The sequence below is a fragment of the Polypterus senegalus genome, chromosome 16 (assembly GCF_016835505.1).
Source record: "Polypterus senegalus isolate Bchr_013 chromosome 16, ASM1683550v1, whole genome shotgun sequence".
Lineage (NCBI taxonomy): Eukaryota > Metazoa > Chordata > Cladistia > Polypteriformes > Polypteridae > Polypterus > Polypterus senegalus.
The window spans coordinates 74,327,902-74,342,094 of record NC_053169.1 but is presented as its reverse complement, the minus strand read 5'-3'; the positions used below and the strand labels follow the sequence as shown (position 1 = coordinate 74,342,094).

At 38.6% G+C, this 14,193-nt stretch overlaps 1 protein-coding gene across 1 annotated transcript in view; it reads left to right on the top strand.

Annotated features, from left to right (window-relative positions):
* Positions 1-12,603, top strand: part of lgalslb (lectin, galactoside-binding-like b) — a 32,481-nt gene extending 19,878 nt beyond the window's left edge. Inside the window, exon 5 of the mRNA XM_039738563.1 lies at positions 9,136-12,603. Within this exon, the coding sequence (XP_039594497.1) occupies positions 9,136-9,279 (144 nt within the window). The 3' untranslated portion in view covers positions 9,280-12,603. The remainder of the gene's footprint in view (positions 1-9,135) is intronic.
* Positions 12,604-14,193: the final 1,590 nt, after the last annotated feature.

Sequence of the window (14,193 nt, the reverse complement as noted above, 5' to 3'; positions counted from 1 at the left end):
ATTGGCTGAAGTTCCTTGATAGTTTTTCGAAGTGTTTCAAGATGTGGGTTGTAGGTGACAACAAGGGGAATGCGGTTCTTGTTGTCTTTGTTTTTATATTCCAGAAGGTTCTCTCTGGGTATGGCAGTAGCTCCTCGTATTTGAGTGTCTGTTGTTTTGGGGGTATAACCTTGTTTGATGAATTCTTGTCTGAGCTCCTGCAGTTGTTGATCCCGGTCTGTCGGGTCTGAGCAAATACGATTGTACCGTATTGCTTGGCTAAAAATAATGGAGCGCCTTATATGTTTGGGGTGAAAGCTATCACTTCTTAGGTAGGTCCGTCTGTCTGTTGGTTTGTGAAAAACAGAAGTTACAAGGGTGTTGTTTTTCAGTTGAACTGTGGTGTCAAGGAAGCTGACTTCTGTTTCTGAGTAATTCAGCTTCAGCTTTATGTTGGGGTGAAAAGAATTGTATTCATTATGAAAATGGAGGAGGTCCTTCTCACTGGCAGTCCAGATTATGAAGATGTCATCTATGTAACGGAGATATAACATTGGTTTTAAGATGCACATTGACATGAAATTAGTAATTCATATTTAATGAAACTTTCGCGATTTTGTCGGGGCGATTTTGTTAGCGTGATTTTGACGGAGCATTTTAATCGGCGCTATTTTGTCGGCGCGCATATGTCTTATCGCGCAAATGTCGGGTCACACAGTTAGTTCTGAAAATGAAATCCTTAAAGTGTGAAATTCTCTGCCAAATAATTTTAAGTCAATGAAAGCACTTGGGATTGCTGAGTGCTGCATGTGTTGCTCTCAAGCTTACAAAGTATGAGCCAAGGTTAGACAAATTATCAGCATGCACACAACAGCAAAAATGACATTAATTGTTCAAAAGCATGCCAAATGCAAACTTTTACCATCCATCCCGCTATATTCTAACTACAGGGTCACGGGGGTCTGCTGAAGCCAATCCCAGCCAACAAACCCCAGGCAGGGCGCCAGCCCACTGCAGGGCACACACACACTAGGGACAATTTAGAATCGCCAATGCACTTAACCTGCATGTCTTTGGACTGTGGGAGGAAACTGATGCAGACATGGGTAGAACATGCAAACTCCACGCAGGTAGAACTCAGGAAGCGAACCTGGGTCTCCTGACTGCAAGGCAGCAGTGTTACCCACTGCACCACCGTGCCACACAAACTTTTACCTTTCAATAAAAAGTTGTTTGTATCATTGAAAGCTCTGTTATTGTGTTTTTCTTTTTTCTCAGTATTCAGTTTAAATTGCCTTGTTGGCACTTTGTGATAAATAAGTGGGTTTTGGGTTGCAGTTTGGGCACTCGGTCTCTAAAAGGTTCACCATCACTGTATTAGACAAAATGTTAGTTTCTTTATTTGGGGCATTTTTGCATGTTAATTGATTACTTTCTTACTTTTTTACTTCTGCACATGTCTGATGTGACAATAAAACATATATTTGACAACTGAAATACATCAATGTTCCTGTTATCAATGGTCTGATTTTCTGACATTGACACTGGGGAGGAGCCCAACAAAGAAATACTTTAAACTTGTTTGTTAAATGTCAGATAGCGAAAGACTTCAGGGAACACTTGCAAATCTTACTCATTCTTTACGTGCATCATTCGTTATCACATTTGTTACTTGTTAAGATCAATCATTTTTGAGAAATGCACACCTGAATGGGTTACAGCAAGCAAAAATAACCCACTTTGTTGTGTTATTAAACAATAATATGCAAGACAGAGTGCTATATCGTGAGCTACACCTTGGACTGCAGCATAGAATTGCCAATATCAAACGTTATATCACTTCTTTGAGTGTATCATTGTAATTGTATCACAGTTTCACCACCGTCATTTATAATTATCTGTTAAAAAATGATGGAAAAAGTTTGGAAATGCACGGTTTGTTGTTGCTAAGCAACATCTGAAGAGTATGGATGCTAGAGGCTCTACCCAGCTGTTCCGGCTCACCTGACCCTTCTGTCAGGCGATTGGTCATCATCCATCCCTCAACTGTAGGATGCAAGGCTACTTGACAGCTGATATCAATACATCTTGCTGCCCCTTCGCTCTGCATCCCTATTTCCTGCACGGTACCAGTAAGTATAACTGTACCACCGCATTCTCCATATGGGGAAGCTCCTGACCAAGTCACCACAGGTTCTCTTTCACCCTTCTCAAAGGCGCCTCCTCTATCAGCTCCATTTCCTCAAGTAGCTTCTTCATTGTTGACACAACTTGTATGAAGTCTTGTATGGGCTGGAGCAACCTTTCTAGTTCCCGAACATTGAAATCATTTAATCAATCGGCCAGAAACGAACTCAGGCAATCATCTCCCAGCTCTGAGCCGGCAAGCATGCTAATTCCAGGTGCATGTGCAGGTGCAGGTTTCGGATGGGCTCCTGGGAGTTGGAGTTTCTGGATGAGGCCAGCAGCCGACTTCAATCCGCCTGTTTCATTTTATCAGCGGATCGTTCAGTCACGTCCCAAACCTCCTTACCTTTGATTGCGGTGGGCAGTGCAACACTCTCCTCCCTCTTCCCCTTCTGAGAATGTGAATCCATCAGGATACAGGCAAAGTAGCAGACGGGTCGATGTTGACCTTCTCTGTCCCAGAATTCTTTGGGGCAGGTCACATGTCCCCCTTTGGCAAGCCGCTGGTTAAAGTCATTAAAGCCACAAATAAACAGGCAGTTAACCACAATTATTCCTTCTTTTCTTTTTTCTTTTCTTCTCTCCTTTGTACCTCCCAGCAAGCGTTGTCCACCTCCTCCCAACTCAGGCTCTCTTCCTGGGTATGAAGCTGGAATTGCTGAAGCACTTCCGGGTCAGATGGAGAACTTAAGTCTATACAGTTGAGTTCTGTAAATGTTTGGCCTCAATACTGTGACGATTTTTCTAATGCATTCAGTTAGCAAAGGTCTAATGAACTTCCTCCACACAGATAATTATGATTGTCCTATTGACCATCTTCCTGGGACTCCGTAGCTTTAGGAAAATGTTTATGCTGTTGCTCAACCAGAAACTTAAGCCATAGATGGTTCAGAAAAAAATATCTAATGGCTTTATTCAACCATTTAATTGCAGTGATTTGTTTTTTCTAGAAAAGAAAGATGAAAGTAATGCTTTCTACAAAATCTTTTTGAGATAGAATATTTCTAGCTGTTGTCATCTCTGTTTTTGTAACAGAATATAACTTTGTATTTCTACTTACATTTCTATGATGCTGTCTTATTTATTCATTGGTGCTGCCATTTCATTTTAAATGCAAGCACAACACTTCATTCACCAATCGTGATTTGGATGAACTAACAACTAAAAACCTTTGTGCATGTGTCTCTTGGTTATTCTGGATACAAAATTCTTGCTCTTTCTTTTTGACTTTGATTTCTGGGTTAGCATTCTGGTTTTTGGTGAAAGACTCCATTTTTTTTTTCTGTAACAATTCTTTTTTTTATCTCAATTTTGAATCATTTCCTGATCTCGTGTGTTCAATTTTTTTGCACTGCTTATTTTACTGGTAGTACACTCAATGACTGAAACAAAGCCAAAGTACAGTAAGTGCAAATGGGAGCTAAAAACACAGCAGCAGAAGTTCTCTAATGCCAAAGCAACACGACTATGGTAACTGCAGTCTTTTAGAAGTGACTGCTGCTTCATTTGGTAGGGCTTTGAAAGAAAAGGTGGGATACAGCACTGCTGTAGTTCAGGCAACTGCATTCTCAATACTCATTTTTGTGAAGCTTTTTAAAGTAACAACATCAAGCCAAGGCAGTGTTGAAATGTTCACACACAATGTTGAAGACTGATTGTGAAGCACCTTAGAAAGATAAATATATGATTTCCTACTAATTGAAATGAAAGTTCATTAATTTCTTGTGACAGACATAGATACACTATGTGTGTATATATATGCAGTGATTATATACAAGTCTGTGTGTATATATATGCTGTATGACATCCTCCAAGCCATTAGAGGCATTACATGATAGCTCCTCAAGGATACTAGTGAAGACAACCATTATGGCCTTCACTGCTATAGTGGTGTGGAGTACCCGGTTCTGTCTGTGGAGTTGTGCTTATGTGGCCTAAGGGCTTTGTTATGTCACCCTACAAATGATTACTGTGATCTATCAGGGGCAGTCTTGAATTACGGCTTAAAAACGCTTTCCACTTACTAGTCCTGTAAGTTTGGAGTTGGGTGCTAGAATTTGGTGAAGGACTTAACTGGCAAGAAGATGTAAGGCTAGAGTGGTGATTGAGAGGTGGGCAGGAGTGCTTTATTGTACTGTAAGGAAGTGGACCAGCAACCTCATGGGTTAGGTAATAATATTATATTTTAAAGGCATTGATAAGCGAAGACAGGATGGCAGTTAGATTTTAACATGTCAGCAGCAAGGTATTTTAGTTTTTCATTTTAACACCTTTTAAACATTTGAATACAAAATTTGTCTAACCTGGGTCTCCTAACTGTGAGGCAGCAGCGCTACCCACTGTGCCACCGTGCTGCCCTTATTTAAACTAGCTAAACTGAAAATAAATAAATACTATAAATAAAAAAAATAAAACAGTAATAAAATTCAAATGAAGTTAGCTTTTCAGGGTGCGTTGTCCATTCCTTGGTTACCTAGTTGTACAGATTCTGGCCAGGTGAGGGAACGACACACTGGCAGATCAGAATTTGGGGTGCCACCCAGCTCATCCCATTTAATATTAGGGAAAAATAAACAATAATAAATAAACGTGTTGGTGGGGTTGACCTTTATTTTGAAAGAGGAGTTTTGTCTACAAAAACAGCTTGTCTTGGAGTTCATGCCACTTTTTACAACATTAAACAGAGCTTATGGAAAGCCAAGATCAGATACAGCTTCCTGTATCCTGCCAAACTGAAAGTGGATATTCAAGGCAGGCACTACATCTTTATCACTACGGAGGAAGAAGAAAAAGAACTAAGAAAACTGAGCCTGACACTGAAATACGATTTTGAGTTGCACAAAGAAGATCTTACCGGCTGTACGATCCGCTTGCAATGATACTGTTACCGTAATTATACATCCTTTTCCCTTCTCAGCCACTTTCTGTTTATGTTTTGGTTGCAGTTATATGCATACAGTCATGGCCGAAATTATTACCACCCCTGGAATTTTCCCAGAAAATACACCATTTCTCCCAGAAAATTGTTGCAATTACAAATATGTTTGGTATACACATATTTATTTCCTTTATGTGCATTGGAACAAGACAAAAAGCGTAATCTGAAATAATTTCACACAAAACTCAAAAACCGGGCTGGATAAAATTATTGGCACCCTCAACTTAATATTTGGTTGCACTCCCTTTGGAAAAAATAACTGAAATCAAGCGCTTACTATAACCATCAACAAGCTTGTTACACCTCTCAGCTGGAATTTCCGACCACTCTTCTTTTGCAAACTGCTCAAGGTCTCTCAGATTTGAAGGGCGCCTTCTCCCAACAGCAATTTTGAGATCTCTCCATAAGTGTTCAATCATATTTAGATCCGGACTCATTGCTGGCCACTTCAGAACTCTCCAGCGCTTTGTCTTCAACCATTTCTGGGTGCTTTTAGAGGTATGTTTGGGGTCATTGTCCTGCTGGAACACCCATGACCTCTGATGCAGACCCAGCTTTCTGACACTGGGCCCTACATTGCGCCCCAATATCTTTTGGTAGTCTTCAGATTTCATGATGACTTGCACACAGTCAAGGCATCCAGTGCCAGAGGCAGCAAAACATCCCCAAAACATCTTAGAACCTCCACCATGTTTGACTGTAGGTACTGTGTTCTTTTCTTCGTAGGCCTCATTCCGTTTTCTGTAAACAGTAGAATGATGAGCTTTACCAAAAAGCTCTGCCTTGGTCTCATCTGTCCACAAGACGTTCGCCCAGAAGGATTTTGGCTTACTCAAGTACATTTTGGCAAACTCCAGTCTGGCTTTTTTATGTTTCTGTGTCAGCAGTGGGGTCCTCCTGGCTCTCCTGCCATAGCATTTCATTTTGTTCAGATGTCGACGGATAGTTTGAGCTGACACTGTTGCACCCTGAGACTGCAGAACAGCTTGAATATGTTTTGAAGTTGATTGGGGCTGTTTATCCACCATTCGGACTATCCTTTGCTGCAGTCTTTAATCAATTTTTCTCTTCCGTTCACGTCCAGGGAGATTAGCTACAGTGCCATGTGTTGTGAACTTCTTGATTATGTTGCACACAGTGGACAAAGGAACATGAAGATCTCTGGAGATGGACTTGTAGCCTTGAGATTGTTGATATTTTTCCACAATTTTTGTTCTCAAGTCCTCAGACAATTCTCTGCTCTTCTTTCTGTTCTCCATGCTTAGTGTGGCACACTCAGACACACAACAGAAAGGTTGAGTCAACTTTTCTCCATTTTAACTGGCTTCAGGTGTGATTGCTATATTGCCAGCACCTGTTTCTTGCCACAGATGAGTTCAAATGAGCATCATATGCTTGAAATAAAACGATTTACCCTCAATTTCGAAAAGGTGCCAATAATTTTGTCCAGCCCATTTTTGGAGTTCTGTGTGACATGATGTCAGATTTGGCTTTTTTTCTGTTTTTTTGTGTTGTTCCAATGCACATAAAGGAAATAATATGTGTATACCAAAACATTTGTGATTGCATCAATTTTCTGAGAGAAGTGGTGCATTTTCTGGGAATATTCCAGGGGTGCCGATAAAATCAGCCATGACTGTATATGTGGAATAAATTAAATTAGTAACTTTTCATTTTTTTTTTAAGGAGACTATTTAACATCATACCCTTGGTTTATTGTTATTAATATTATTGTATTAGGGCTTGCTACGCTTACTCAGGGCCACTTTTTAACACCATTTCCTGGATTTACTTTTTACTATTTCAAGACTGTTAAAGACTATATTTTATGCTTATCGTATTTAGACTGTACTGGCATAGAATTTTAATCCTCAAACGCCGCTGCTAGGGGGCTTGTTTTGTTTTGGACGTGCTCTGTCTCTAGGTATGTCAGAGGACTGGGACTTTGTGAAGTGGGGTCCAGCCTCACGTGGGGAGGCAAAATGGGGGGGTGGAGGGACTAGGGGGGGAGAGAAAGAATGGAGTTAAATGATAACTCCTTCCAGGAGTCCGAGATTCTTATGTACAGGCAATAGGAAGTTGTGGAGTCAGGTTCCCTCCCTGAGTGGTTCCTCAGTGCTGCAGGGAAAGAAAGAAAAGACAATATTAGAGATAGCACCCCCTGTCATCCAGAGAGTATCTCATACCTTGATAGAGCCTGTAAGGAGATCTTCTGATGTGAATGCGTGACAAAAATATTGTTTGTTAACAGTTATTAAATGTCACTGCTGCACTCATTTCCCATTGTAAATAAACCAATACAAACCTCCAAAGATGTTGTCTGTGCCCCACAATGCAATGCAGTGTGTTGTTTTACTCATCCCTGTAGAACAAGAGGCACTGCTTGAAGGCATCAGCCATAACCAATGAAAGAGAGCAACAGAAACAGCTTCAACCAAAAAATATTCTGTATTTTTCTTTTTTGACTGAATAACAACAACAACATTTATTTATATAGCACATTTTCATACAAACAGTAGCTCAAAGTGCTTTACATAATAAAAAATAGAAAAAAGACACAATAAGAAAACAAAATAAATCAACATTAATTAACATCGAATAGGAGTAAGGTTCAATGGCCAGGGGGGACAGAAAAAACAAAAAAACTCCAGACGGCTGGAGAAAAATAAAATCTGTAGGGATTCCAGACCATGAGACCGCCCAGTCCCCTCTGGGTATTCTACCTAACATAAATAAAACAGTCCTCTTTGGATTTAGGGTTCTCACAGAAGGACTTGATGATGATGGTCACGTAGACTTCTGCCTTTAAATCCATCCATCATTGTTGTATACCAAATTTGCAATGTTTTTCTATTTTCAGGCATATATGTTCAGAGGCTGAAAATGTATGTGTCCCTTACTGGGAAAATTCAGCCTCAAATATATGAGCTAATGGGGCGTGGATAGGGTGGCTGCTAGATTTGTTAATCCAGTGTGGTTGTCTCTCTCCTTAATAAGAGGGTGTTGTAATCTTGGCCTCCATAACTGTGCTCCTGTATGCATTGATACATTAAAATGTCTAGATGCCGATTTTTTTTCAGAATGTCTGCATATATTACTTTTATGTTCCAGAGTCCAGCTGCACATGGAATGTTGAGTTTTTCCAACATCTTAACATGTATAAGAACAAAATAATATATAAATGGGTCCGTTTAGACTGCAGTCTGACTGATGAGAAAGCATATATTGATACTGTTGAAGTATCAACCTTAAAAACATTAATAGCTAACTATCGTGATTGAAATTAGTCATATTGACCACATAGTTCCATATATTTTTATTGTAAGCAAAAGCAAATATCAGTGGCTCTTAAAAACATAAGTGTAACTGCAAAAAGGCTGCTCTTAGTGCAATTTGCCAAATGAGAATAAGCAAGAGTACAAACCAGCAGATCAGATTGGCTTTTTGAAAAGGAATTTCAAAGCAGCTCTTCGTGTGTATGCATGGCTTACTTATAGGCTGATTTAATGGTTACAAATATGGGAAGAATCCTTTAATTTTCGAACCCATTCACCTGTCCCTCTGTTATTCCAGTGCAGAGTCAAAGGAAGCGGGATTCTATGCCAGAAGCATTGGGATCGAGACAGGGACTGACTTTGGGCAGAATGCTGGGTCATTACAAAGTACAGAATGGAAAAATGAAAAGAGTAAAACTTGCCTTAATATTGACATCAAAGGAGGTCAACGGGTTGTTGGTAAAAGGTACCAGGAATGGCTGTGCTTCGATAAAGTGCTGAAATAAGGGTCTGAGTACTTACAGTATATGAATTGTCATTATGGGTTATTGAGTGTAGATTGATAAAAATGGTAAGTTTATTCATTTAAAATTAAATCTACAACACAATAAAGTGTGCAGAAAGTGAAGAGGTCTGAATTCACTGTAGTTACAGCATGTGTATATACAGAGACAGTCTTCTGATCGCAACGATTCGCCCTTAATAAACCACAATCATATATGATTTGTCACTAAAATATTGCCTTTTATTTTACAGGTCGAAATTCATTGTGAGCACCAGCGATTCCGAATATTTGTGGATGGGCATCAGCTCTTTGACTTTTATCACCGTGTTAACTCTTTGCCTTCCATTGATACAATAAAGATTAACGGCAGCGTGCAAATTACAAAACTGGGCTAGGCTGATCTCCAGAAGCCGAGGACACCTTGATGTCTGCAAGTGACTTTGTGCACTCGCCATAGTGCTAAAATCCAAATGGTGGGGTCCGCTTATACTGCACTGCCAGCTGGCTTCCAATAAGCTTTGTGTGTTGCGCTATAAAACAAATCAGTGGACAGACTTTAATCAACAAAGTAAGTTGGCATTTAGTTCTAAAGACAGCATGCAGATTAATGCTGAAAACGACAACAAAATTCTGTCTGTTGCATAAGATTTGAAAAGTGATAAGATGTTTTTATGGGGATGTCACAATACGGTTCAACCAGTTTACTGGAATGGCTGGGGTAACTCTTAGAATTTTATAAGAATATCAAAACTATTTATTCTTATCTTTCTAAGCATAAAAATGCTCTCAGGAAAAAAAAAAACTTATTTATTTGTCTCAGTAGGTTTAATAATAATAATAAAAATCTGATTATAATTATAATCTAGTTATATGGTTATATGTTTTTAAATATGCTTATTGGATGATCATGACAAATTTGATTTTAAAAATATTGAAACCAAAACTAGAGCAGTACCCTGAGGTCATTTTCACCTAGCAGTGTAATCCAGATCATTAAGACGGAATTTGCTATGTGTCTTTGCATTGAGCCTCTGGACATACTTTATATTGTGATGTCCCCAATGAGAAGATAGGGGCTACTGTTAATCACCAGAGGGTGATAACATTAATAACTGTTCAGACATTTTATTTCTCAACTATTTGTATGCACTGAAATTTAACAGCACAAAACAAGTAAAATATATTTTGGCTAGGGCTATGTGTAGTATGGAGAATTTTTTGATGGCTTCTTAGTGAGTGCGTGTATGTAAACTGACTGGAGTATTTGCAGTGTCCGTCTGCGAAAGTGCTTAAGTGTAACATTTGTAACAGTAACAGTCAATAGATAAGACCTGATCTGTATTTGAATGTACTCTGTATTTTAGTGGTTAAAAAAAGGAATGTTTGCCCAAATCTGGTATTTCAGAACAAGCAGTTCTGCATTCAACCACTATGTGGTGCCAGATCACAAATCAGTAAGCCTAAAATGCACAATGTTCAAAAAGTGAAAATATTTTAAAGACATGCAGTTTGTTTTTGCTTTTTAACTTAGACATATTTTGCTTAATTAAGTAGAATTTGTCTCACTTAAAAAATAACTAACTGAAAGTTATTGTTTCATCCTTCCCAAGAATCTTAAAATAGCATTAATGCATCATCTGTAAATATAGCACCATTTTGCTTGATGTCTGAAGACAATCCAGTCAGAAACAAGGTGCCATGATTTCATAAATCAAAGAGGATGAGGACAACTACAAAAATATGTATGTGGAACACCACTACAGTAAAAATACTAAATATAGCTATGGACTAGAAAAAAAGAGGTATATTAACCAAGAATGAGAACTGCCCACACTAGCACATCAGTCCATGAACAAATGCAGCTCTTCAGAATTCAAGTGATTAGACTTCATAATAGGGAAGGAAATATGAAATGTCTAGCATTGTTGTTGCATTTTTTGTAATAAATCATACTGTTTTGGAAATTGCAGGGTATCTATAGTGCATGCAGCATAAAATATGTCATTTGAGCAGAACAGTCTATTCTTTGTAGGTGATGGATATTTTTTTATCAGGACTGAAAAATTGATTTGTCCTCTACATTTTGTATAAATGACTGCTTAGTAGTTGAGCAATAAGCCTTATTTTAGAGGCCTATGGTAACAAATTATGTTCAAGAGTCAACGCTTCTGCATTATAGTTGAATTTGTTCGTTCTCGGTTGTTTCATTATGCACAGAAATGTTGAAATGGTGCAGATATGAGCTGTTTTGAGATCTATGTGATGATAAACATACGCAAAATGGTATAACATTTCAATCATCAAATAGGGTAACATTTTTCACAGTACAGTAAAATTGACTCTAATCATATAATACGTTAACACTGGCTGCATCATGCATGTCTTCTCTGTTATTTTAAAATAAAGAATGTCTTCAGATGCTTAGTGGAAGGGATTAGTGACCACAAACTAGTCAACCTCCATGATGATGAGGTGCTGTTACAGGGATGGATTTAAGTTTATCCCTCTCATGATTCCCAGATAAAAAACTTTAACTTTGGGGGCACCAAAACATTTTCCTGTTCCGCTAGAACATTGTTTCCTATATTTTTGGTGCTCTGAAAACACTGAGTGCAATTCCAGGGTGGAGGTATCCACTGCTAAGACTAAGTTTCTCAACATTGGTGCAGCTAAACCACACAGAAGCTAGTTTAAAGCTGACTTTAAAAGAAGCATACATTTGAAGTGAATGAACACTAAGGAAATGTTTTCCTCTCTTCTCTCTACTCCTGAGTGCTTTCCTTACTATCACTAACTACTTCATTAGTCAAGTAAATGACAGCTGCTAGATCATGATTACCAGCAAGTCTCTCAGAATGTTAGAATTAGTGTCAAGGAACTAAATAATAGCTAATTAGCAATATACAAAGTCATAATGAGGACAAATATTTTGTGTATATCTCAAATGTTGTGGATTAAATTTCTGGAAATGTGAGTGAAAGGAAAATATTGTGTCTTTGTTGATTTGTTTGCTGTTCCTGCCAATGTGTGTCGTTGTTAGCATGTTTCATCTCACAATACATGGAAATAAGCTTTCAGAAATTAATGTTAATGTCATGAGTCTGTACTTCAGTATGACAGTCAAGGTATAAAAATGTAGGGCTAGATGCCTGCCAAAAGCAAATGGAATATCTAGAGCTGGGGTCTTCAGGTTCAGACCTTTAGATTTTTGTTCCATCACAATTTTTAACTAGAAGTTAATAACTGCTGCTGAAGTCATTACTGATCAATCAAATTTTTGTGCTTTATTCTAATTCATATCTTGCTCATGAAGATTCCCACTACTTAATTGCATCTTTTAGTCTTAAACACCGTTATTAATTGTTGTTTTTAAATGACTTTTTTCTTATTCAGCTGCCCATTTACAATAAGGTGCAAATGACTAGGGCCCACGATTTACCGGGGCAAGAAATGGTAAATTCCGCGGCATGTTTATTTAAATTCCGCGGTGTACCGCAGCACGGCAAATGCAGTACCAGAACTCCATAAAACTAATTCATAACCCAAGCAAAATAAATGAAATTTTTCTTATTCTTAATCCTTAATAATAATCAATCATAATTCGTAATACTAATTAAATAGGTATATCAAAGCATTCACATCCACACATTTTTATCCACAGATTTGCTTTAGTCAAACGATGCTGAAACATATGTAGGCATAGTATTATTCTCAACAAACTATCAAATAATGTTTCTGAAGTTATTGTTTATTTATTGTTGAACAAAACGGCACTGTAAGCTCGTAGGTTTTCTTGTGACAGAGAATATCGCAGTGGTGACAACACCGATCCATATTTTGAGAACGAACGTTCCACATCAACAGAAGAGATCGTTAAACTTTAGCAAGAGCTGCTAAGCAAGGCAGTCTGTCCTCTAAGGCACGCCAAAAAGCAGTGATATCAGCTGGAATTACTTCACGAGATGCTATGTCCAGATAAGCTTGCCATTCATCTGCTGCAGCTATCATTGTTGGCACTGATAGTGCATGATCAGCAAAATTCTTCGATAAGAGTGGTATGCTGTCATGGATGAAATATTCTCAAAGATCTGAATAGGTCTGTTGCCGGCTGTTTGGTTCCCACAAAATATTCTTCAAGTTTAGCAGCAGCATTGTGCTTTGCATCTTCACAGCTGCTGGTTGCAATTGGAAATCCAGATGATTTCAGGCAAGACAGTAAGTCAGATACTTTGTTGTAGACATCGACAGCCATGAATGACTGTGCCTCAAAAGAAGTCAGAGTGTTCATAATTGGCTGGCAGTGAACAGATACAAATTCAAGTTGAGCTCTCAGCTCATTAAGTTTATTAGTACTTTGCAGCAACGCCGACAGCTTCTTTAACTGGACTGTAGCTCCACTGTGTTCGATTTCAGTAGCAATGAACGAGATATTAATGAGATGATGCAACAGGCTGAAGAAAGAACTTAAAGAAGTAATTGAAACTATTCACACTAATATCAATATACCTCAAATGGTGAGATTTCATTCAGATTTGGTATTTTCCGCGGCAGTTAGGTTAATTCCGCGGCGTGGCGTTTTAACGCTGCAAAACCATAAATTCCGCGGGCCGCTGTAAATCATGAGCCCTACAGATGCCCAAAGCCTGCAGGTTACTGTCTAAAGCTGGCATCACATTACACGGCTTCTAGTTGAAGGGGATGTCAAATTAGACGACTGTAGATGCTGTTCTTGTTATCTGAGGATGTCAAATTACAGCACTAGGAATTGCAGGGCATTACAAACTACACAACTCTGTGAAGATATTCCAGCACAGCTTCACATTTCCAAAGTATTGTGAACTCACCCCTTTTTCTGACAACCAATACTGTGCTGTTCGACCATGGCAGTGCCGTACATATGCTTTCCAGGTACAGTGAGTTCAGCTGTAATCTCAGGACATTTTTTTTTCCCCTTTTTTTCATCTGTCATGGTGCATAATACACGAGGCATCAAACAAACAAGACTCTATTCTGTTTCTGAGGTTTAAAACAGACATGTTCCTTATTCCTCGTAGCTGCATTGTATGCATTTTACTCCTAAGTGAGCGTTTACTCGTCGTTTTTCATGAACACAAAAGCCTGCCATTATTACTTAAAATAAAATCAGAGCTGTATGATTTTGTTCTGGCAAATAACAGACTGGTCAGACTGTCAAACTATTTGACTGGAGGTGAGAAGTGTCCCTGACTTCCTAAGTAAATAAAACATGTCACTGAATTTTGTAGTGTGACAGGGCTTAACTTAGCCACATTAACACTCCAGCGAATTCA